Consider the following 26,019-nt stretch of genomic DNA (forward strand, 5'->3'; position numbering starts at 1 on the left):
AGTTTCTCCTCCTGGGTTCCAGTTTGTGCCCATCGCCCTTTGTCCTGTCCCTGGGCACCACTGAGCGGAGCCTGGCCCCAGCCTCTTGCCCCCACCCTTTAACCCAAACACAGAAGCTGGTTTACAGCCAACACGGGCAGCCCGTTTGCAGCCTCGGACTCCGCAGCCCGGCCCCGCACGCCCGAGTCTGTCCCGCAGCGCCCGCGGAGGCTCCGCTCCGGCACAAGGCGCTGTCCCCAGGGCAGGGCGAGCCCCGGCAGCCACCCCCCGCCCCGGGACTCCCACCCTTCCCGGCACAGACCCAGCAAACACCCGGGCAGCGGCACCGGGAGCGGCGGGATCCCGGCGCCGGCAGCGCGGCCCCCGCCCGCCCCAGCAGGGGGCAGGCTCCGCCCGCCCACGGCCCCACTCCGCCGCCCGCGGGGTGTCCCTGGCCCGGCCGCGGCCGCCTGACACCGGCGGGGCCGCCCGCGGGGCTCTGGCCGCTGCCGAGCGTGAGCCCCGGGGACACCAGGGGACTCCTGACCTGTTGGCTCCGGGCGACGCTCAGCAGCTGCGGGATACTGCGGCGGGGTTGGCGGCACAGCCCCGTCCCCAAAGGCCATCCCCCGCGGGCCCGGGACTCCTCCCTGGCAGGGCCGGGAGCTACCGCACGGAGCGAGGGGAAGCGAAGTTAGGGCCGGAGCGGCTGCGAGCTGCTGCCGCTGTGCCCGGGGCCAGCGGGGAGGGAAGGAGGCAATCGCCGCCAAAACCTCGGGGAACGCAGCCCCGCTTAGTGTGGGCCAGCCTGAACGCAGCCGTTCTGGTAAATAAAGCCCGCACCGGGGCTGGGATTCCTCCAGTCGCCTCCGTTTCTTCTCTCTTAAGCGTCCTCTAAACCTCCTGCAGTTCCAGCTGCAAATGCTTTAATATTTTGTGTACGAACAGCCCGGCGGAGCCCAGCAGAAAAGGCCGAGAACGTTCTCAGTGACATGGTCAAAGCAGCAAGTGCCGTGGCCGCAAACCCGAACATTTAACTGGAGAAATTAAATCTAACTGCAATTTACAAGATGCCCCAAACCGCACAGCCTCACCCTCGCGCTTGCCACAATCCTCAGCAGAATTTGCATCACCTGTTTTTTTCCACAGGTTTATAACCAATTCTTCCACTGAACACAAATCCATCCTCATCTACCCGAGAAACAACCAGGGAAAAAAAAAAAAAAAAAAAGGAAAACTGAACTCGTGCAGCTGGAGGCACCTCAGGATCTCAATGTGCAGAGCTTTGAGACCCTTAGCTGGAAAATCCTGAACAGTGCAAATGGGACAGCAAGATAAATGCTTAAGTACAGCTGTAAGGAGGTGAACACAGCTGTTCCATGCGGACCAGAGAGATAATTTCTGTGCATTCCACCCCGAACTACAAGTGGGATAAAATTCTCCTTTTTATCTCTTTTTAAAAAAAAATATATGTAGATATAATTTATTTGTAGTTAACTCTCTTTCCTGCCTGCTTGTTCAACAAGAAAAGCCTTTCCCAGCACCAAACCACCCTGAGTTTGATGGCAAACCTGTCTGAAAAACAAAAGAAAGATGAGGAATAAGCACAGAACTCAAGAAAACTGAACTAACATTTTACCATCTCTTGCAGCTCGCAAAGAGGAAAAAAGAAACCCACGCAAAATCGCTATTTAAAGACATTTCTCTTTTGGCTACTAACCCAAAACCAAACGAGTAGCAAAACACAAACCACGATCTAAAAGTTCCCCCTAATTCATAGACGCAGCCACGAATTTTACACTGGGAAAATCCTTCGGGATTCTAACACCACCTGGCTAACGCTGCCACTGCCTTGCCCTCTTTAACTCCTTTACCTCTCCTGTTTGCTCCCAGAACAGAGGAGCTTCGTGCAGACAAAACCAGAGCTGCTACAGCCTTGCAGAAAACCACAGCACAGCCTTCATTAATGATCAGGGAAGAGCCAGATCCTGCTGGAGTCACTTTACTTTCATCAAACATTTCATTACAATAACCATGCTACTGATGCTCTGAATGAATTGCAAGTGCTGCTGTATTTCATTTCCTTATTTGTTGTGCACCAAGATTTAGGAATCCATCAGAACGTTTATGGCCACCAAGCATTTCTGTTCGGGATTTCTATTAAAAATTCTATGCATTAGCATTTCTTTCTCCCAAGGAGAGGGGTACCTCTCCTCACGGCCAGTCGGTTCTCCTTGGCATAAAATAATTAACAACAGAACTCAGGTTCGGGGCTGATTGGAAAGAGCACATTTGGTGATTTTTAAAGCAACATTATTGTAGGCACAGGGCGCTCCAGAAAGAATTAAAAACGAAAAGTAAAATAAACCCCCGAGGAATCCTTTTTCCCAGCCTGGATCTGCTCTGTAACTGCTCCTTTTTGGATGGGAACTCGGAGTGCCAGGAAGCTGGTGCTGACTGCGAGGTTTTTGCAGCACAGAACCAAACAATTTGGTGCAATTACCGCGAGTATCGATAACGTAAAACTGCAGCACATCGGCACGCACCGAGGCTGATCGCAGAGCAGGGCACAAAAGCTGCGCATCTTTGCTCGGAGATAAAGTGGTCTGGAGACAGAGATAGCTCAGAATCAATCCCCCTGCTTCGCCGTTTCCAGCGCCGAGGCAGCAGACGGAGATAGAATACGAGTGAGAAAAGTCCGCCCGGGTATTCCCCTCATTGTTTAGGCAACCAGCTCGCATCAGCGCTGTTTACCTGCTGTCATGAGTGCTGCCTGCTATTGATCTCCACTTCCTTGCAGCAACACGTGTGCAGCTAGGGAGAGAAGGGCACCAGCGAGCTGGGAAAACAGCTGCAGAGCTTCCCTAAAGATCCGGATTCCTCCCCCCCCCCAACCCCCCCCCCCCTCGCTGAAGCAGCAGCAGCGTGCGGCAGAGGTGATGGACAAAGACAACTCAAAACCAGCCGAAAAGTGGTTGCTTTACATTCTTGCCCTGCAAACAGGGAACTGCAGCGGCAACCCAATGAGAGAAGGCGGCAAATCTTTCCCCCGCTGCTGGCAGGGATCAGCCCCGAGTGCGGGGCTGGCTGGGTAGAGCAGCAGCAAGCACGGCAAAAGTTTGGCCTCCTGCGTGCCTGGCCGGAACGCGGCTGCACATTTTGCTTTTGTTCAGATGTTTTCCTCCTTTGGAGTCGCCTTCCCTTTGTTTCAGCCGAGCCACATTGCTTTGTATTTCCACATTGCTTTGTATTTCCTCTTTTTCTTTTCTTTTTTTTTTTTTTTTTTTAGGTCATTGTATTCCATACCTGGGAATCCTGAACAAGGTCCCCAAAACTGGATGTAAAAATCCATCTAAAATATCTCTGATTTTAGAGGCTGATTTTTGCCATCACTGTAGCTCCTGTTGGCTCCAATGAATGCAACACAAACGAAAGCAGCACCTAGCATTCCAAAAACTCCTGGCTGCTTTATTTATTGCATATATTCTCCTTACTGTTTCAGTCTCCTGAATGAAAACAGCTCAACTGCTGCAGTATTTGCCCTGTGAAGGCAGCAGTAGCCACATGAACAAATAAAACACAAGTCCTGTATCATTTTCCCAGATGCATTTAGCAAATCTTAGCATTTTTCTACCCTTTCCCCCCCTCTAATCCTGCTTTAGAAACACCATTTTCTCAGTCAGTCAAGGATCTGCTGTTTGTTTAAACTACCTACCAAGTAAGAATAAATAGAAAGGAAAATGGGGAACATTTCTTTAGGTGGGGAAAAAAAAAAATGTTTCACAATTGAAAAGTAGTTAATGAAATGTCTCAACTGTTTTCTTCCTAAATAGCAGCACTTTAAACTGGGGCAAGGGGAGAACCCCCAGCATTCAGAAGTCCAGATTCTGCTCTCAATTCCTTCACCAAAATTCCAGGAAAATTCTCTGTGCATTGCTGGGAATGTTCTCAAGGTAGAGGAGTGTAGAGAAGAACAGAATGAGGTCCGGGCTGTGTGTGTGCAAAGGACCATCTCCTCCCCAGCTAAACTTGTTTATTTTCCTCCAAAGATTAAAAGCTTGTCCAGGCTCTTCCCACCACAAAGCTGCTTTGTTCTTTCGGGGGTAATCTTTTCTTGCAAAAGCTTTTCTTCTCTTTATGTGCTTACAAACAAACCTTTGCCAGGAAAAATCGTTGCCTGCCTACTGAACAGGAGTGTTAAAGCCTTTCTCCCTGCTTTCTGAGTCCCTGTTGCAGGGAAGGAAAAAAAACCATAAATGTACTCTGCTAGGAATGAGAAATTAAATGAAGTTAAAGCCAGCACTAGGAGACAGCAGTGGGGAGAGAGCAGCAGTGCTTAGTCACTCTGAAAATTTGTTTCCAGCTTTAGGAGTCACTCTGGTCAGGGCCTGAGATCTCTCCTCTCTGAGTTCTCTTCTCTTGGACATCTTTCCTCCCTGAGATCCCTCTGAGCTCTGAGACTTCCTCTTTCCCAGATCTCCCCACTCTCACCTGCAGGATGCTCGGCGCACCAGCCCCCAGCAGGATCTGCCCCTGAACAAACTCTGCACAGAGTTCTTTGCACACACAAAATCAAGACAAACCTCACTTTCTCAACACATTCCACCAGGAAAAGGAGGGGATTCCTTTTTAAAGCACACAGCAGCTACCTGCTTCTGTGAGGAACTCAACTCACCTGACTTTCTTAGTTTTTGTAAAGACCTAAGTAGCAGGGGAGGGGAAATGTGACGTCCCCTGAGATGTTTATTCCACCTCAACATGAGGAGAAGCTTCTTTACTGTGAAGGGTCAGAGCCCTGGAGCAGGCTGCCCAGAGAGGTTGTGGAGTCTTCTCTGGAGACTTTCAAGCCCCACCTGGATGTGTTCCTGTGTGACCTGCCCTGGATGACCCTGCTCTGGCAGGGGGGTTGGACTCAACGATCTCCAGAGGTCCCTTCCAACCCCTACCGTTCTGTGATTCCATGATTTACCTGTGCAGCAGAGACACAGGAGCAGCCCTGCCTGTGCCACAGAGGGCCCTGAGCAGCTCAGGGAGTAAGACAAGGAGCTGATGATAAATAAATGTTGGCTCTTGGTTAGAAGGCTCCTTGATGTAAGAGCACTTATGAGCAGTGCTGAGTGGGCAGGGCAGCAATCAGCAGCTCATTTCGACTGAGCAGGCTGAAATTTAGAGCTTTGTGCCTCAATCTCTTCTGGATTGCTTAAATTGCCAACATTTGTGGTATTTGTGTGTGTGTGTGTATATATATATATATTTACTTTTTTTTTTTTTCTACTGCATCCAAAGTTAAGTTATTTAACAGCATTTTAAAGCAGGAGCTAAGTTCACAGAGTGGGGCTGACAGCTCGGTGCACCCTGAGCTCTTCTTTTACAGGAGCTGGCTCACTCCAGATTCACTCCAGCTTCCCTGTCAGCTAGATTCTGAAATGTTTTTATTAGAAGTGCATTTTTCCACCCTCAGCTCATCATTATTTTTTTTCCCTGCATCCAAATATGCCACCTGTTTGCTAGCTGGCAACACCATTCAGAGTGCTTTTCTCATCCCACTTGGGTGACTTGCAGCTGACTTGTGCTTAGCTTGAGGTTTGTGAAACTCCCAACCTGGATTGCTCATCTCGAATCCATTCTGGGGCTTAAGCTTCAAAGCACTTTACAACCATTAGCTGACATGATCAAAATGCTCTTAATTCCCTGGAATATCCCTCATCCACATCCCCACCTCCAGACTGCCCCACCAGCCTCTTAGCTTCTTACTTTCCTTCCTCCTCAGCAGGCTCCCAAACCATCTCCCACTCTCACTCCTCTCTTAAACTCTTAAGCTCAGCTGGGAGCAAACTTTCTGGCAATCAAACACCCACCCCTAGATCCCACTGGTCCTGTTGTGTTTTGTTTCACACCAGGGGTTAACATTCCACACTATCTTCCTCACCACAAAATGAGGACTGGAAGACCCCCCATGAGTTCAGGGGTCTCAGGGACATGGCAGCAGAGCTGCTCAACAGACAAACCATGGAACCATAGAATTGTTTTGGTGGGAGAAGACCTTTAACATTAGTGACTCCAACCTTCAACCTAAGGCCATCATAGCCATCAAACCACATCCCCAAGAGCCATCTCCACAGGTTTCTGGAACACTTCCAGGGGTGGTGACTCCCACACCTCCCTGGGCAGCCTGTTCCAATGCCTGACCACAGGCACTGCAGTGACCCTTGGTCCGCTCCGCTCAGTGCTTCCTTCCCACGCTCTCCTCTGGCCAACCCAGCCCAGGCTCTGTGGAAGTGGTGAGGTGAGCACAGCAACCTAGCAGCAGGCTTAGGAGTTACTGAAGGCAGCCCTCACCTGGTCGTTAAGGTGGCAGACAGCAAGGTTCTGCTCGTCGCAGGAGCAGGCCACGCGGATGTACTTCAGCCAGTTCCCAGCCCCGCTCTGGCTTGCCTCCAGGCAGAACTTCTCATTCCCCAGCTCATCAGCAATCTGTAGGAGGGCAGGAGAAGAAATACATGGGTCACCTGGAGTCAAGGAAGGAGGAAGGAAGGAGAATTGCCTTTGCAATGCAGAGTTGCAAACGAACTAGACAGGAGAAATCAGGATGGCAGAGGTCCTTGGTACAGACACACCTGAAACCAGCTCAGTGCTGGGTAGCAGAACCTCCAAGGCCACACATCAGGGCTGGCCACGACTAACAGGCTCAGCATTACAACTCTGCAGAAGAAGAATCCTTCCAAATGAAACCCCTCAAGCACTGAAAAGTCCAAGTGTGGGGTGAATGAAAGGGCTGTGGTGTGAAGGAAAGCCCTGCATGGCCAGGCAGACACCTGGCACTTTCTCGTCCTTAAGCCAGGGAGGGAAGTTGGATGACACAGGAACACAGCAGATGCTCCCCATCCCACACCAAGGTTTGTGCTGATCCATTTTGCAGCTCCCTCAGACCAGCACCAAAAGGAGGGGAAAGTCCTTGGAGCCCTGCTCACAAGTGGGCCTCCTTGTTACACGAACTCCTTCTCTTTTTTTCCCCCTAAGCTTAACTTTCCCTCTACCCCTACCAGACCCTGTGTCAGTGCAAATTACTTCAGTCATCAGAAGTTCTTAACTTGCTTGTACCAGCAATTAATTCTCTCACAGTCTCATGGGACAGAAGGACACTTTCCCATCTGTTTCAGGACACAGGAAAATAAAAAGGTAGGAACAAAAGAGAGGAGAAATGAAAACTCAGTGATGACAGCCACGACTCAAGTGTAAGGTCAGGCTGAGGGATCTGGGAGGGGCATTGTCAGCTGGCACTCTGCTCCCCAGCTCTGAGCACCTCCAGAGCTCAGGGCCATGCCAGCAGTGGCTCTGTGACCCTCCTGGGCCAGGCAGCATCACCAGGAGGGCTCCCAGCAGACGTGCCCTGGCCTCCCACCTCCCCCAGTCACCATTTGTGTTGAGCTGTGTGCATTAATATGGACAAATCACAGAAATTTAGCCATCCTGGGAATACAGCCCCAGGACTGCACAACCAGTCCATTTTATTTCCTAGCTGCTCCTTATGGATACCTTCTCTCTTAGACTGGAATTGTTTGGTTGAGGACACTCAGATAGCTCTGGGAACCCCCAGAATTCAGCTGAAATTCACCAGCTGGTTTGCAGGGACCCTGCACAAAGCTTGACAGCTTCAGAGTGAGGTCCTGCCTTAGCTAGAAATCACCTGAAACTCTGTGGTTTTATCTGAGTGGAGCTTTAGAACCCAAAGAGGGGCTGTGAAATCTCACAGATTAAAAGGAGAAAGAGAAACAACCAAAAACCAGAGGTTGTATGAAACCCTGAGAACCTGTTTTTCACACACACTCACTCTGCTCCAGAAGTGGAACAAGGTGCCATGACCCAAAGCCCAGCAGCATCACTGAGTGACTGAATTTGGCATACTGCTGTCCCTTTGCCAAATGCTTTGCTTCTGTTGTTGTCCACAAGGAGCCTTCGGAATTGGAGCAGCTGGGAAACTAAATAAAGAGCGGACAGAACAAACCAGGAGAGTGGGCAGAGGGTCAGCAGCAACCCCACTGTCAAACAGCAGGAAGGGACCAAGGCTGGCAAGTTAATTTCATAGAACCTCAGAATGGGTTGGGCTGGAAGGGGCCTTAAAGACCATCCAGTTCCAACCCCCTGCTCAAGCCTTCACATCTCCTTCTAGCCCAGGTTGCTCAAGGCCTCATCCAACCTGACTTGGAGCTTCCACAACTCCTCTGGGAGGTGTTTTCTAGGATGCTTCAGTGTTTGTCCAACAAGGAGCCCAAGTCTCTGCAGAGGATGATTTTTCCAGCCCTGGTGAGCTACAGAATGTGCAATCAGGTGAACTGCTGCAGGCCCAGCTGCAGAGTAGGGGCATTCTCTTTGTGGTTGACACCTCTAATTAAAGACCAAGTTCACACACTCAGGCTCTTTTCTCATGCTCTGTATGAAGTTATATCACAACTTAAACCCCAAGCCCCCCTGAGAAATCCATCTGTGAGCACAAATCACTCTCTGCAGTTGTATTTTTTCCTCCCTCAAGCATGCACACACAGAATATTCTCAAGTCCCTCTCCCCTCACCTTCGAAAACTCCGGAAAAACAAACTGAAATCTTTTACCACATCTCCTTCCAGCTGAGGCCAGAAGGAAATCAGAAATTTCCTCTGCCCAAATGCTTCAACCCAGCTGTTTACAAACCATTGTCAGTAAGCAGAAAGATTTGCTGTTGGCAGCCTTGCTTTGGAAGGCACAGAAAGCCCTCTCTGTTGGGTGGTCTTTCGAAGAAGCACCAAGAGAGAGCTGAGGCTCTGAAGAAATCAAGTGGAGGAAGCAGAGGGAGCAAATGGTCTTATCTAGGGGTACACTAAAGGTGGCAAAGGGAAGCACAGAGGGATTCAGCCCACAGAGGACTGCTGGAAGGTTCATTGCACCCCAGCCAATCTTGTTTGGGATGAACTCATTAGAACAGTCATAGAATCATGGAATGGATTGGGTTGGAAGGGACCTCCAAAGCTCATCCAGTCCAACCCCCCTCCAGTCAGCAGGGACGTCCTCCACTAGAGCAGGCTGCCCAGAGCCCTGTCCAGCCTCACCTTGAATATCTCCAGGGATAAAGAAGTTATCAGAAGAAAAGGCAAAAAGTGGGGAGATAAGGAAGGGGAGAAAAAGAGAGCAGAGAGTTGTAACTGGTACCAGTTCTGCAAATCTGAGGTCATGAGGTGCTGCTACACACTGCCCCTTCTTGATGATCTGAGGCCTGAACTGCAGCATCCCTGCCCGAGAAGCTGTGTTCAAGGCAAGAAGGCACCTGGGTCTGTGCTGCCTTGCCCCCAGGGCACAGCACAGGCAGTCTGGGAGCCATCTGCACTCAGGGAGCTGCTGCCAAAGCTTTTGCCTGGACCGCAGCCTGTGGGCATCCTCCTCACGTTAATCATTGTGGGAGCCCTGCCTCTGCCTCATCTCCCTCTGATCTCTTGCATTTTATCCACCCATCCAGGCCTGGGATTCCTCACTCCTTTTTCTTCCCTGAACATGCCTCAGAGCTCCTCTTTCCCCTCTGCTGCAGCTGGTGAGCTCAGTTCATACTTTCAGTTATTAACTCGAGGCACCTCCCAGCACGTTTGTCTTCAGATCCAACATTCATCCAAGCACCCTCAGCCCCACTCCTCCTGGCAGTGCCATCAGTTTGCCTTGCTGAAAGGGTTGTTGTCTTCTCACAGAATGTGATCTTCTCCCCATCCTCCTCTTCTTCTGGCTGCTGCCACAACACCACCTTGGTGCTCCTGTGGATCAGAGGGGTTCCAGCTGGCCCAGTTCAGAGGCAGGGATCCTGGACCCAGCCCCTGCCTGCTGGCTGGGGCAGTGCTTCAGACTCATCTCTCTGCAGCCAACAGGAAATCGTTGTCATGTCCCAGGGCTCACTTTGCAGCTTCATCTGCTGCCTGCTGCTCAGCACTCGGGGGGCTGACTCCAAAAGGCTTCATTGATCCTGCGGAGGCTAATTTATGAGCATCAGAACTGCTGAGTTATGAAGCAAAAAGTTATGGAAAGCTTTCTCCTGAGCACTGACCGATTTTTTTTGCACATCATTTGAGGTTTCCTGCTTCTCTAATTTGTGGGCTCACTGCTGGGTTGTTCCTTTCACGTTTTAATGGGCAGCCTCCAAGGTCTGGCCCCGGCAGAGGTGTGCTGGGGGCTGGAATGCCTGGGGATCTGTCGTCAGGTCGCCTAATGGATTCCTAGTGTGCATGGAGAAACGAAGCAACCAGGAGTTTGCCATCACTGACCCAGCCTCCTGTTGCTATAACATCCCTCCCCAGAAGCCCAAAGTGTAATAAACCTTCTCATCCCATGGCTGCAAGATCTGCCTGTGACAGTTTGGCTGATGCAGGCATTTTATTTGGCAGCAGTTAGAGGCTGATTTCTTTTTTTTTTCCCTTCCTCTTTCTCCCTCCTCTTCTTTTTTTTTTTTTTCTCTAATGACCCACGAGCTGATGTAGAGCAATAAACTGTTGCCATGAAGTTTTGTTGTGTTTCTTTTTAAATAAAGGGGGAGGGAGGGACTGCTGCAATTTATGACTTTCAGAAGTAAGTGAAACAGAAAGTCCTTTCTTGCCACCAAACGAAGAGAGAAAGGCTTCAGGCAGCACAACACCTCTGTCAATGTGTAGACATGGAGCCCAGATGATGAACTCATAAATCCAGCCCTCTGCCTGCAATTAAGCAGGCTTCCTGGTGATCTGACAAAGAGGTAATGAGAAAGGAGTCAGCAAACCCAGGGCACAGCCCTGCAGAGCCATGGGAAGAGCAGCTCGGCCAGACCCAGCTCCTTCGCTGCCCCAGCTCAGGGCCAGGGGAAGAGCTGGGAGTAACCTCCAGTGAGAGCTTCCCTGGTGTCAATCTCTGGTCCCAAAGGTGGGGTCCTGCAGCACAGCCTGCAGCCAGCTCTTCATCTCCAGTCATGCCAGCGGGTAAGGAGAGAAGAGGCTGTTCACTGGCAGCCCCTGCCTGTGCTTTAGCTCAGCCTGAGCAAGCTGCTCAGGTCTTCAGCTTCAAACCTCCTCAGCTGTGCTCCAAGAGCCTCCAGGTTCATGTGCTAAGTGCTATTAAATGCTTGCAGGACGAGAGAACTTTGTTCACCTGTGATTGTTGGGCTCTGTGGTCACGCTCAGGGGTGTCCTCACCACCCACACCCACTCACAGAACGGTTTGGGCTGGAAAAGCCCTCTGAGATCACTGAGTCCAGCCATCAACCCAACAGCACCATGGCCACCAAACCCTGTCCCCAAGTGCCATGTCTAGTGTCCCCTGTGTGCCAGCAGGCTTCCAGATTCTCAGCAGAGCAGATGGGATGCTCAGAGGAGAGGGAAGGAAATCTTTATGGATCTAGTTCTGCCAGACAAGGTTGCTGCTGTCTTGCCAGAGCTGAGATAGAGCTGGGACAGCCATGGGCTGGAGGCAACCAAGCTGGGTTGCACCAGGGCTGGTGGGATCTGTGCTGCTGGGCAGGGGCAGGTGGCACCACTGCCAGCCCCAGCGCTGCTGCTGAGCCTGGTGCTGCTGAGGAGGCAGCAATGGAGGTTTTTAAGAGAACAAATGGTTCAGAACTTTCACTCCTACCACTTGGGCCAGAGGGCTGGAGTGGGAATTTTCCACTGGTGTTTCCCAGTCTGCTCTTGTGCTGCTTCAGGAGGGATCTGGAGCAACCCATCAGCAAGCTGCAGAGAAAGGCTGCTGCTGAGACAGCTTCTGTCACAAAAAAAATAACCAAAGACTTACCTTCTCATTCTTTTTTCCCACCACATCTAAAGAACACAAGAAATCACATGCAAAGAGGGCTGGGTTTGCCCAGAAGGCCCTGGGCCATCTCCAGAGCAGAGGAGTCTGGAGAGCTCACCCAGGCTTTGTAAGCCAGGCTGCATTTTTGGAGCCTGGCTGAATCCAGCTGAGCCTTCTGAAGGTCTGCTGCCCAGTTGGAGCTGCTGCTCTCTGGGGGCAGCAGTGGATTCCTCTGCATGGGGCAGTGTTAAGCCTCAGCTTGGCAGCTGCTGGGCCAGCTCACTACAACTCCACTGCCACCTAGAAAGCTTGGAGCAGATGATCCCTGGGGTCCCTTCCCACCTGGCACTCTCTCATTCTTTTTGCTCTCTGTAACTGGCTCTCTGTAACTTTCTTCCAGCAGGGAAGAAACCTGAGGTCCTGGACTAATCTCTTGTTTTCAGGACCTGAGCCTTTACACTGCACATTAAAACCAGCAAGGCAGGCACCATCCAGGAGGATCCACCCAAGGAAAGTGGCTCCTGCCCCTCATTCACTCCCCACAGGCTTGCAGACGAATCCTGATCAGCCTCTGTGGAGGTGTGGAGGCTGCTTGGCTGGAGCAGCCAGTGCTCCTTGCTTTAAATCATTCCTTATTACTGCAGCTTTATTTTAACAACGTTTGGGGAGTGGAGCTGTGGAACACCACTAACATGTAGACCTCTTCAGAGTGATTTACTGACAGCACTGAGTGCCAAAGCCATTTCACACGCTGGCCAAGGAAGCAGCAGAGCCCTCCAGTGCCCATTCCTGCTGCTCACATCAGCCACCAGCCTCCAAGCCCTGACAGCCTTGCAGAGTCCCCTGCAGGGTCAAGCATGAGATGATCAGAGAGCTGCAGCTCCTCTGCTGTGGGCACAGGCTGGGAGGGTTGGGGATGTTCAGCCTGGAGAAGAGAAGGTCCAGGGAGAGCTTAGAGCAGCCTTCCAGTACCTGAAGGAGGCTGCAGGAGAGCTGGGGAGGGATTTTTGGCAAGGGCTGGGAGTGACAGGGCAAGAGGGAATGGATTGAAGGTTGAGGAAGGCAGATTGAGACAGCAGATGAGGAAGAAATTCTTTAGAATGAGGGTGGGCAGACACTGGAACAGGTTGTCCAAGGAGGTTGTGGATGTCCCCTCCCTGGAGGTGTTCCAGGCCAGGCTGGATGAAGCTTTGAGCAACCTGGGCTGGTGGGAGGTGTCCCTGCCCATGGCAGGGGGTTGGAGCTGGATATCTTTAAGGTCCCTTCCAACCCAAACCATCCATGGATCTATGGAATAACTTTATCTTATGGCCTCTTCCCAGCCTCCTTCTTGGAAAGGATTCCTGGCACAGTGCTGGCAGCTCCACTCCCTCCCCCTGCAGACTCCTTGCCCTCAGATTATCCTTGACCATTAACAATACATGAAACAAATCAGAACATCAGCTATGCAGGTGTCCCAAGGGAAGGAGGAGGCAATTCAGAGAGCTGAGGTTCCTGAACTGCAGGCATCTTCCTTTTCCTGCCCAGCTTTGGGGGTGCATGGCCCAAGCTCAGGCCACAGGAAGATGCAGCTGAGGGATGCTCTGTGCTCTGCAGTGGGTTAGATGGACACAACCTCTGTGACTCACTCCCTGCCCTGAGAAGAGAATTATTTTTAGAGCTCAGTATCTGGAGTTACCTTGACACCTGGTTTTGGTGCCTGGGTCACATTCTGAACACCTCAGCACACCACAGATCAAACTTCCCTGTGGGGAAGGGCAATCAGCCTGCCCAGCAGGGTAGGCTACGAGCAACACAACCACCCTGAGCTGTTCCACCTGCTGAGAGGCAGGGAGGGAGCTGTACTCACACTGTGCTGCTCACACTGTGCTGCTCACACTGTGCTGCTCACTTCTGCAGAGCTCAGATGTGTGAGCTCTTCACAGCTGATGGTTACCAGAGACACCCCAACAGGAGGTGCAAACCTGAGCTGCTGAAGCTGTGCTCCACAGAGCACCAGAGGCTCCCACGCTGCTCAGCTACATCCTGCTGCTGCCTGTTGATTTCTTTTAAATATATAATGGAGAGACCTTCCCAGAGGGCAGAACCAATCCTTTCCATGAGGTCTGGTGCTTGACCTGCCCCTCAGAAATGCTCAGCTTGGGCAGGACAGAAGCAGCAGGTCCTGGGGCAGTGCTGGGAGAGCACAATGGCCACAGCTTGGTGTGCTGCCCATGGGCACAAACCTGTGGGAGCTCAGAGAGGGCTGGAAAGGAGAACCAAGAATGAGTTCTCACCTTGCCTCGGGCTGCTAGAGAGCCAAGGAGGACAGCCACCTGGACTGGGAGGCCAGGGACAGGGGGCAGCTCCTCAGTTAAAGCATCCTTCCTGCTTTGGGCTTGGAGAAGGCAGCAAGGAGCATGCAGGCTTGTCCCATCCCTTGGCCCCACAGCACACGGATGTCTGTGAGTGTGAGAGCAAGGTGAGGGAAGCAGATCCCAGGGCACTTCCAGCTTCTAGGGAATCAGCTCCTGTGCTGCTTTGCCTCCTGAAGGAGATGAAGATTCTTCATCTGCTCTACATCTTGAAGGAGAACCTCTTCAATCTGCACTCCTAACACACAGCCCATTCCCAGTCCAAGCATCACTAAAATGAGAACTGAGGACACCAGGACCAATGTCTTTGCCCCAAGAGGTTTGTTTCTGCAGCAGAACAAAAAGGCTTTGGAGTCCCTTTGTATCTGAAGACCTCAAAGTGCTTGCACAGAAGAGGAGCCAGCTCCTGAGAGCTCCTTGCAAGTGAACATCACTGAGCCCCAGCCAGCCAGCAATGTAGGCACATCCTTGCTGGGCTCTCTGCTGGAGGTGACATCACAGCTGGCTCAGGGAGCCTCTTACCTACAGACCTTTTACTTCCTTACACCATCCTAGGCCTGCTGGCTTCCTTTCCCAGGCACCTGTCACCTTTTCTCACTCAGACATGCAGAAATCTCTCATTTGAAAGCAAGCTCTGGCATTCTTTAAGCCAAAACTTGTTCCTCTGCTCAAAACCCTGGCCACTGAAGGGCTGATCCAGTCATGGCCTTCTCAAGCTTGGTGCTTTGGCCTCTCTGCAGCTGAAGCTAACCAAGTGCCTGGTCTGACATCACAAACTGAAATCCCAGCCCCAAGGAGGCACAAGGGTGAACTGCAGAGCCCCAGGGGCCGCCTGGGTGAACCTTACCCCGAGCCAGTTCACCTACTTATGAAATGATCTCTGCTGGGGAGTTGATTCTCATGATAAATCCTGCCCCTGGAAGATGCTGAGTAACAACATTGCAAAACCTCCAGCTCAGATCTTCTCCCATCTCTGGGTCAAAAGACAGCTCAGCAGAGGGATGTTGCGTAGGTGACTGCTCGGAGGGGAAGCCACAGCAAAGACTCAGCTGAAGGGGACACAGCTGAAGGGGACACAGCTGAAGGGGACACAGATCTGCCTCTGCTCAGCTTCTTAGACTTCTGCAGCTCCAACACATCTGGTTCTCTGCCAGCAGGTCTCACAACACCACCGCCTCTGCCATGCCAGACCTCTTGCAGGGCCTGAGCAAGTCAGGCAGGAGTTAGGGAGATCCTGATCACCTCCATGCAGAGTTTCTCATCCTCTGTGGACACCTCAGGCCTTACAGACAGCTAAAGCCAACTGCCTGCACTTCCATCCACCTCCCAATGCAACAGGAGAGGGCTTCTGCTCTAAGGTGAGCTGCTCTGAAGCCAAGGGGAAAGAGAGGAGCAGAGCAGCATGTGGCTTTTAGAGCAATTCTCTCAAGTCTCAGAAAGCCAGGCTCTGAGCTGGACCATGGAGCTGAGGACAACAAATATTTGCTCTCCAAAAGCACCCTGCTGGAGCATGGGAACTCACTCAGCTGAGAAAATAGAGCATCAGGATCCTCAGGGCAGGAGAAGGGAACCTACCTCCTGCCTGGGCTGCTCTTCCCCTGTGTGTTGAGTGAGGCAGACCTCAGCTGCTCCTGCAGAGGATTTCAGTATCACAGCTGTCACTGCCTCTGCTGTCTCACACCAGACATGCAGCTTCCTCCAGGCCAGCCACCAAAACCCCACTGCTGCTGGTCAGACACCAGCCAGGACACACAGCCCAACACCCAGAGAAAGAGGCTGGAGGGTTTCTTTAGTCCCTGGGCAGCACAGCAAAGCTGATTATTCCCTCAAGTCACTCTAGAGGTGGGGTTGGTTGTCTCCTCAAACTGAGCACTCTCCCACCACTGAAATAACACTCCTGGAAAAAAAAATAAAATAAAATAAAATCTGACTTTAGGCAAATACCTAAAGGTCCACCTGAGAATAATCTGAAAGTTTTCTGCATTAACAGATGGAGACTTTTATGGTGAGAGCTTGCTTCTTGTTTTCAAGTTAAGAATCAGAGAGCACAGGAGCTCACCAATTCCTTTTGACTGTAATCAAAAGCATGAATCCAATGCAAAGCAGGGAGAGCCTCAGCCTGTTTTTAACACTGCTCTAGGCATGCAAAGCAAGTGGAAGGTGGTGAAAACACCACCACTGCCTCCATCTCCTCTGCAAACCCTCACCCTGAAGCCACTGCACTAGCCTTGAAATGCTGCTGAAACAGTTTATTGAGACCTAATCCTCCAGCCCTTAAAAAAAAATATAAACTCTAACAGCAGAGGATTTCCACGGCAGGAATGATTCCTGGCTTGGATCTGGCAGCTCCAGCTCTGGAGGGATGGACATAAATTCAGTTCTACCAAATGCAATCTGAGCACACCCATGAGCCACAGAACATTTGCATTGGGGCAGCTCTTCCCCTGCCTGTTTATTTTTTTGGGAAGAGTCATGCACCAGGAGAGCCTCCAAGGATGATACAACACATCTGCCTCCCCCCTTCAGCTGCCTGCTCTCATTAATGACCCTGGCAGGGAGATATTTATGTTGATGTTTGTCAGGGTGTGAACAAAACCTGATGGACAAAAATGACTTCATTAAAGCAGACCAAGGTGGCTCATGGGTGAGGAGCAGAGCAAAGAAGGAGGAGTCTGTTTGTAAATACCCAGAGAAATGTTTGTAAACTACTTTGGGGATGGAAGAAGGTTGGGAAAGTGAAGCTGCCCTGACTCTGGTGTGTGCAGAATGATCCATCCCTGTGCTCTGCAGCTGAGGCTGGCACCAGCCACCCCAGCCTGGTGAAAGCAGATAGAATAAATTGTGTTGAATTGAAGCTTTTGGCTGTTTCTCTCCTTGAAATCAAGCTGCCAGAAAGCAGAGGTAGCAGCTTGACCTCCAGCTCCTCCCTTGGCACGAGACTCTCGTCCTTGAGGGACAATGTTCCCGAGGGAGGTCTTGCTGCAGACCAAAGCTGGGCCAGAGATGTAGATCTTGCATTCTAATAAATACAAATAACTCTCTGACCTCAAGCACAGGACCCTTCTCTTGACACTCCTCATCATTTTTTATGCTTCAAGCTCAGTTTTTACTGGCCCAGATCCAGCCATCCTATGGTAACCTAACAGCTTCTCCTTGACATGAACAAAAGTCCTTTTCTAGTCCTGAGGGCCAGCAAGTTTATCCAAATACTCTCAGTTTACTACCAGCCCCTTTTGGAACTGATATCTTCAGTACAAGAGCACTTTGTACCTCCAGCACCAGGACATGGAGCTGTGTGGGGCAGCTTGGTGGGGCTGGGGTAGCTTGGTGGGGCTGGGATGGCTTGGAGGGGCTGGGGCAGCTTGCTGGGGCTGAGGCCAAAGCCACCAGGCTGGAAGGAACCAAGCACATGCCCAGCAGAGCCATCTGCCCTCCCTGACAGGGAGCTGCTCACATCTGATAGCGCCACAGAAAGAAAACACAGAGACAGAGCAGCTCCTCCTCCCCCTCCTGCCATCTCCCCAGGAAGAATGTTTGGAAATGCTAAATAGTCTTTTCCATGTTTCTACATCAGCTCTTATTTTGGCTAAGCTTGTCCAGTCTGTTAGCAGCTGCCAAGTGCATGAAGTAATGAGAAAGCATAGGGAGAGAAAGCTGACTTCAGCCCAGCAGCGCCGCAGCTAACACACCCAGTATGTTCTGTGGCTGTCAGCACGTCCCTGGAGTGGACCTCATTAGCAAATCTGCCTCTAACAACCATGGGAGATGCATTCCTTGGTGCCACCTTCCCTCTGCTGCCAGCTAGGGCTGAGCTGCTCATCCCCCACCTGCCTCACCCAGCTAGAAAGCAGCTGGCAGTGGATATCGAAGCATCGCTCTCCCCAGTGCCCCCCAGACGTGACCTGCAGCTGCTGGTGCTGCTCCCACCAGCCCCAGAGCCTGCCAGGGCTGTGAAAGAGGACGCAAAAGGCAGGGCACAACCAGCTCACCCGAAGAGCCCTGGGCAGTGGTGGCCTGGTGCATAAAATGCTGCTCTGGGGCAGCTCTGTCGCAGCCCCCTGAGCATGAGCACAGTGCTATGTCTGTGGGGCAGAGCTGACATCTCCCTGTGGAACTACAACATCTGGGGGGTTGCAAAGGGAAGAAATTCTTTACTATGAGCATGGTGAAGCACTGGAACAGGTTGCCCAGGAAATTGTGGTCACTTCATCCCTGGAAGTGTTTAAGACCAGGTGGGAGGAGGCCTTGAGCAACCTGGGCTGGGGGGGAGGTGGCCCTGCCCATGGCAGGGAGTTGGAACTGGATGAGCTTTAAGGTCCCTTCCATCTCAAGCTGTTCTGTGGTTCTATTAATCTTTTTGTTCCTTATTGCAATGACTGCTGGCTAAGGAAAATGAGCTCAGCTACTGAAAAGGAGTGATCCTAGAGTAGGAAAATGAGTCCAGCTGAGGAGAAGGAGTGAGCCCAGCTAAGGAAAAGGAGTGAGTCCAGCTAAGGAAAAGGAGTGAGTCCAGCTGAGGAAAAGGACCACAGCTAAGGAAATTAGACCAGCTAAGGAAAAAGAGTCCATCTAAGGAAAAGGAGTGAGTCCAGATTAGGAAAATTAGTCCAGCTGAGGAAAAGGAGTGAGCCCAGCTAAGGAAAATGAGCCCAGCTAAGGAAAAGCAGTGAGCCCAGCTAAGGAAATGAGCCCAGTTAAGGAAAATGAGCCCAAGTAAGAAAAATTAGTCCAGCTGAGGAAAAGGAGTGAGCCCAGCTAAGGAAAATTAGTCCAGCTAAGGAAAAGGAGTGAGCCCAGCTAAGGAAATGAGCCCAGTTAAGGAAAATGAGCCCAAGTAAGGAAAATGAGCCCAGCTAAGGAAAAGGAGTGAGTCCAGCTAAGGAAAAGGAGTGAGTCCAGCTAAGGAAAAGGAGCCCAGCTAAGGCCAAGGAGCCCAGCTAAGGCCATAGAGCCCAGCTTCTCCCTGGCACACATGCTGCAGCTTGGCCAAGGGGTCTGCCAGAAGCTGCCCCAGAAGGTGGCTGGGCGCAGCGTGGTGCTCTCCACGGGGCCGCAGGTGCACTCACACCGGCATTAAGTGAATGATTTGGCCTCATAAAAATCTATGAATGCTGTTTCTTTAAGAAGCCATAAAATTTTATGGAGGAAAAAATCCATGTGTAAGGCTTTGGGGTTGGTTTCATGCAGTCATTCAGAATTTCCCTCATTTCTGACAGGACTATGATAATTAAAAGTGCGGCCGGGGTCTGGTTTCCATAAAGTCCATCTGGCCTTCCCTGATGGAGAGTTTTGGAAGTATGTAATTGCCTGGGCAGCAAATAACTATTTTGCCATCCGCAGTAGTTTAATTTTGTCCCTGCAGCAGGGGAGCGAAGTCAGAGGGGCAAAAGATCATTAAAGGTCTCGGAGCTGGAGGGAGAGGCTCCCAGAGCAGTCGGCTGGCTGGGATTTGTTGAAATGCTTGACACCAACGGGCCCCATTAATGCCTGGGTTAGATACAATCTGTGGAAAAGGGTCTATTATAAAGGGATTATTTGGAAGTGTTCTGTAGTTGGGGGGTGGGTGTGACTGAAGGACTTAAAACTGTTACATTAACCCTTAGGGCACTCCAGGCAGCAGCAGCCCTGGCATTGCGGAGCTGGCGTTTGTCACCATTTCTTCACTTCCCTCTTGCTCTGCCACGAGGTCAAAGAGATTAAAACCATCCATAATGCACTCTTCAGAGCTACAAAGATGAAGCTTGTTTGCAGCCCTGGTTTATGGCTGCAGCCAGGCCCCCCTCACCTCTCTGCTCTCACCCCAAACGGGATCATTAAAGGAGAAAAGGAACAGCAGAGGACACCCAGCAGCAATTACTTGGACATGGCTACAGAAGGTCTGCATTTACTTAGCTATCAAAAGAAAGCCAGCCCAGATGGAGTGGTGACAGAAGAAGCTCTAGAGCTCTGCTGAAGCATCCCAAATAAGGCTGCTCATACTCTGCTTGACACGTTTGAAGAGTTTTCCCAGTCCCAGGTGGTGTGGGGTGGCAAGAGGATTGTCCATGAGCAAACCTTTGGGTCTGCAGCAAAGCAAATCCAAAGCCCTCTCACGTGGCTCTGGCAGCTGCCAAGCAACAATCAAATGTCCCTGCAGAGGGGAGAGGAACCAGCCAGGTGTGCTCCATGCAGAGGAGAAACAAGCAGCTTGTGGGAGCTCTCATTTGGATGTGGCCTAAAAAGCTGGTGCCCAGTTGGAGCTGAGGGACACCTGCACAGCTCCTCTCATGATGCTCCTGCTGCTCCTGTGGCCACACCACAGTGCTCTGAGCAACCTGCCTGCTCTGCTTGGAACAGAGAGCAGCCTGGGGGTCAAGAGGGAGGGGACAGGCTCTGCTCAGTTGCACCCTGGCATAGGACAAGAGGCAATGGACCTTCTTCACTGTGAGGGTCACAGAGCACTGGAGCAGGCTGCCCAGAGAGGTTGTGGAGTCTCTTTCTATGGAGACTTTCCAGCCCCATCTGGATGCGTTCCTGTATGACCTGTGCTGGATTCTATGCTCATGCTCTGGCAGGGGGTTGGACTGGATGATCTTGGAGGTCCCTTCCAAACCCTAACATCCTGTGAGCCTATGAATTCTCTCACGTCAGCTTTGTGGAAGGTTCCTATCTCTGCAGCTAGCTCTGCACTCACTGCTGAGCTCAGCCAGGAGCTGTTTGCCCAGTGATGATCTCTAGCAGTGTGGCCTTCTGCTTCTCTTCAGCAGCAAGAGCAGGCTTCTGCTTGCCTTGAGGATGAGCTGCTGCTATGGCAATGAATTAAACACAGGAGGAGAGTCAGGATCAGCTGAATTTAGACATTCTGAGTGCCTGGAAAGTTGATTTGTGGGAGATGAGGCAGAAAGTGCCACAAAAAAAAATTATGAAAGGCTCAAATACAGCAATGCAGGAGGAAACAAAGCAGGTCTCAAGGTGGAAAACTCAGTGCTCCTAGGAAAGGTTGGGTGTAATCCTGAAGCACTTGAGTATCACCTCGAGATTCCCATGTTCCCAGTACTGCAGCAGGAGACATGAAGGAGGCAAGCCCAGGAGAACACTAGCTCTAGGCACTGGAAGATTCAGTCCATGAGGAGCAGCAGCTTTGGTCCTCCTCCTCTGGCTGCAACTTGTCAGTGTGACAAATTATTGACAGAAGTGTGCTGCATGACAACCTCAGTGGCTGTGCTCCTCAGCTGTTTGCTCCTCAGCTGTTTGCTCCTCAGCTGTGTGTTCCTCAGCTCTTTCAAGAGTAAGTGACTTTTGTTTTGCTTCCTTTCTAGGCAATGAAATGAAGTTCACCTCACTCCAAATGAAATGAAGGAAAATGAACAGGATCTTAGAAGATCCTTAGCTCACTCACTTGATTCTCAGTGTGTTTACAATGCTATTGAGAACGTGGTTAAACTGCTCCAGGGCTCTCAGTGTCCCTCAGGATTGTCCCAGACTGGGATGCAGGAATGCCAGCCACCAGCTCCACTGGGCAGCTCAGGAGGCTCCGAGAGCAGCCTTGTGCTCATTAACTGTTCCCTAGCCCCCACTTAAAACAACAGCAGCAGATAGCAGTGCTAAACAGACTTTATAGAGAATTATCAACCCTTCAACTCCTCCAAAGCAGCAGAAGGGTTGTTTTCTTTGGCACACCCAGCCCTGCTCACCACAACAACCTGACAGCAGCAGCTCCAGTCAGGAATCAGTGGTGTTGCAGATGGAAGACCAAGGAGGAGGATTAGAACTCCTCAATGGCGGGGGGAAGGGTTTAAAACCTTTCCCAGCAAGCCAAATCCCCCAGTTTGTATATAGCAAGCAACCAGGAAACCAGAGCCCCTAATTAAGTCAGTTTTCCAGCAGCTAATGCTGGCTGGTTTGTCTGTTTGGTGTTCTGGTGCCCTGCCCTGTTTGATGTGGTGAACCCCATGGCAGGCTGTGAGGAGCAGGCAGCCTGCAGAGCTGAGCAGAGGGCAAGGCAAAGGAAGCCACCAGCAGCTCCCTCTTCTCAAAGCACCAAGCCACTGCTCACTGGTAAACAAAGTGCCTTTGGTGTTTGCCAGGAAGCCAACCCCTCTGAGGTGACTCTGCCTTAGAGGAAGCACAGCCAGGTCCAACCTCCTCTGCCAGGATCTTACCCCAAACCAACCTCAACTCAGCTCAGCTGAGAGCACCAGAGCCAGCCAGGACTTTTGAGACAGCAACAAATGGAGCTGCAAATGCCTTAAATCCCAGCTCACAACCACACAGTCCTTCAAAGCTGGAGCAGAACCACTGCCCCACATCAAAACTAGGACATGGTTGTGCTCCAGGTCTGCAGACAGCTCCCCAAAAGGCTTTATTTTCCTAGGCTACAGAAATCAAAATGAGCAGCAGGGCTTCCCCCCCCCCCCCCCCCCCGCCTTTTTCCCCTGGAAATCACATGAAAAAATATTCTGTTCTCCTAAAGATATGTGAGATGTTTAAACCTGCACCTTTGCTAAACCAAGGAGTGCAGTTTTGCTGGGCAAAGCGAGCCCAAGGTTGCCAAAAATCCTGAAAAGCTTCCTCAGAAGGGGGGGAGGGAAGAAAAACAACAACAAACCAAACACAACCAAACCCAAAGCTGAAACAGAATAAGAGAAGCTGTGAAAGTTTATGAGGATAAACACTGATGACAGGTGGTGTAGAAGCTGAAATTTGAACTCCAAAGTAACTGCAAATAAAGATTTGTTACAGATGGTTTTAATATGACCTAATACTGGGATGCCAGCTACAGTATCATTTTTTTCCTGCAGGCTGGACCAAACTCACAATGCAGCTCTGGAAGCATGCAGCACTCCTGGAATAAATGGTCCTTAGCACACAGCAGTTACCCTCCAGAGAGAGCACAATGGCATCAAGGAGGTGGTGATGGAGAGACACAAAGCTGGACCCAGAAGTGGTCTGTTTTAAACAGCTTGAATGAAGTCAGTCCTTCATCCCCAGCCACAACCAGAGTCACAGAATCTCATTTCCACCATTCATTGACTGTTTGGGCAGCTGGAGCCTGGCAGGTAAGTAAACAAACCAGATCTTCTCAGGGAGGCTTGGGATGCTCTTCTTTCTGAGCACCGACCTCCAGCCCTGTTTCTGGGAGCTCTATTTCAAAGCTGACACTTCCTTGCTTGCTACGTCCTTGTCTCCACTTCCAGCACGCAGCACAGCTGGCAGCTTTAAGCATTCTTGCTGAGACCAACAGCAGCTAACCTCCTACACCACCATTCCAGGAGGATTTGGGGCTTTTTGGTCAATAGTGCAAGTCAGCGTAGGAAACTGCACTGTGGCTGTGCCAGGATCAGCTTGGGTTACTTCATAGAATGGCTTTGGTTGGAAAGGACCTCAGAGATCATCTACTGCCATGGGCAGGGACGCCTCTCAGCTGGATTTGGTTGCCCAGAGCCACATCCAGCCTGGCCTTGAACACTCCCACGGAGGAGGCATCCACAGCCTCCCTGGGCAGCCTGTCCCAGAGTCTCACCACCCTGGTGCTGAAGAACTTCTTCCTCAGCTCTGCCTCAGCTTCCAACCATTCCCCCTTGGCCTGTCTCAGATACCCTCATGGAAAGTCCCTCTGCTGCCTTCCTGCAGGATCCCTTCAGCTATTGGCAGGCAGCTCTAAGTTCCCCCTGGAGCCTTCTCTTCTCCAGGCTGAACACCCCCAGCTCCCTCAGCCTGTCCTCATAGCAGAGGTGCTCCAGCCCTTGGATCATCCTTGTGGCCTTCCTCTATTTATATCAATTAATCAATTAATTGGCTTTTAGAAGATCAAATGCAAAAGCTATTAATGAAAGAAAAGGGTTTGCAAAGCTCCCACCCCTCTGCCTTAAGTCACCACTAAATGGGAAAAGAAAATCTTAAATCCATAGTAAACTGAACTAAATGTACAACCCACTACTGGCTGCACTGTCTCATTAGCCACTCAAACCAATTAATACAGCTAATGGTAGACAGAAAAGGACATTTTCTGTTTGCACTCAGCCACAGAGCCAGATGGGTTAGTTTATTTTCAAAGGGTTCCTGTATTCCTCTGGTAGGCAGAGAGTGAATGAAGGGGAAGGTTGGGGAAGCCTCCCTGCAGACACAGAGGTGGGCACCCTGGGCTGGGTGCTGGGTACTGGGTTCTCTCATCCCTCCCTCTCAGCCTGTGCAAAAGGATTCTTGATCAGCACACCAGGGGCTGGTTGTTGCTGGAGGCTGGCTTGGAAAAAGACTGTAAGGAGGGGAAAGAAACTGCTGATATTGAGACTGGAGATGAGGAAGAAATTCTTTGCAGTGAGGGTGGGGAGACACTGGAACAGGTTGCCCAGGGAGGCTGTGGCTGCCTCCTCCCTGGAGGTGCCCAAGGCCAGGCTGGATGAGGCCCTGAGCACCCTGGGCTGGTGGGAGGTGTCCCTGCCCATGGCAGGGGGTTGGAACTGGATGATCTTGAAGGTCCCTTCCAACTCAACTCATTCCATGAATTCATGGCCTTGCTCTAGCCTAGAGGGATGAAACCAGCAGCTGATGGCTGCAGCTTCTCTCCCTGCTGCTGTCAGCCATGGAGCCCTGGCACAGCTGCAGCAAAGGGCAGCTCCTCTCCACTGCCTGCCCAGTTTCCTGCACTTACCTAAGAGCCTTGCACTGCTGGGCAGAGACCTGTCCCTGGAAATTCCTACAGCCATGCCAGGCACCCTGCAGAGCTTCCCTGTGGGACAGCAGGCTCTTCATCCTCACAGAGCAGGGCTGAAGGTGTCTGCAGAGCACAGCCTTGTAGGGCTGGGGGGTGGTTGTATGCCAAGCTCATAACACCAAATGGAGGCATCAATAAATCCAACATCAGGAATCATAAAGTTTTACCACTCACCTTCTGTAACTTTTATTTTACACTCGATTAACTTTTATTACCAAGTCCAAAGAATAAAGGCATTCTTACTGGAGGGAATTGGAACCAGGCTGTGGGGGGAGAGGAGAAATAAAGGGAGGGGAGGGGGGGAAGACACCTTCTGCTCTGAGGGGCTGTGGCAGCTCAGGAGGAGAACAAGAGTTGAATTCACAGGGACCAGCCTCACCTTTCTTGAGCCATGCCAGCTGAGCCTGTGCTCCACTGCCACACTCCCCAGGCCCCAGTTCCAGTTCAGGAAGAAGTCCCTGAGCCCAGGACACACAAAAGCAGCCCAGGATGGCAGCAGCTGGCTTGGCAATGGCTGCTTTCCAATGGCAGCAAGAGGAGAGCTGTGAAGAGCTCTGTCAAGAGCCAAGTGCACCAAATCAGAATCCCAGAATCAACCAGGTTGGAAAAGACCTTGGAGATCACCAGGTCCAACCTAGCACCCAGCACCATCCAATCAACTAAACCATGGCACCAAGTGCCTCATCCAGGCTTATTTTAAACACTTCCAGGGAGGGTGACTCCAACACATCCCAACGGTCAATCTCTCTTTCTGGGAAGAATTTCCTGTTCACACCCAGCCCAAACCTCCCCTGGCACAGCTGGAGACTGTGTCCTCTCCTTCTGTCACTGCTTGGCTGGGAGAAGAGCCCAAGCCCCACCTGGCTCCAGCCTGCTTTCAGGTAGTTGAAGAGAGCAATGAGGTCTCCCGTCAGCCTCCTCTTCTCATGAAGATCACCAAGCTGCATCCAAACTACAAACAGAGCAAACCACCCCCTGGGAATCTGTGCCAGGCCAGGCAAGGGGAAGCCACCACAGCCTCCTTTAACTCTTTGTGCTCATTTGCTGAAGCCTTTGCATCTGCCCACCCCAGGGAGCCCATTCTGTGGCAGCCACTGAGTGCCAGGCTGGACAGTGCCCAGGGCCATCCTGCCTGGGACCTCAGGGACTGCCTAATGTCTGCTTTCAATATGGGCCAAGTCCTTTCTCCCCCTCCTGTTTAGTATAATTTTATACTGGGTGGACA

General features: G+C 51.3%; 1 protein-coding gene across 1 annotated transcript in view; it reads right to left on the reverse strand.

Annotated features, from left to right (window-relative positions):
- PRDM16 (PR/SET domain 16) overlaps positions 1-26,019 on the reverse strand; it is a 178,501-nt gene that overhangs the window by 36,818 nt on the left and 115,664 nt on the right. Inside the window, exon 5 of the mRNA XM_054394822.1 lies at positions 6,319-6,453. Within this exon, the coding sequence (XP_054250797.1) occupies positions 6,319-6,453 (135 nt within the window). The remainder of the gene's footprint in view (positions 1-6,318; positions 6,454-26,019) is intronic.

This window comes from Indicator indicator, chromosome 32 (assembly GCF_027791375.1).
Source record: "Indicator indicator isolate 239-I01 chromosome 32, UM_Iind_1.1, whole genome shotgun sequence".
NCBI classification, from domain to species: Eukaryota; Metazoa; Chordata; class Aves; order Piciformes; family Indicatoridae; genus Indicator; species Indicator indicator.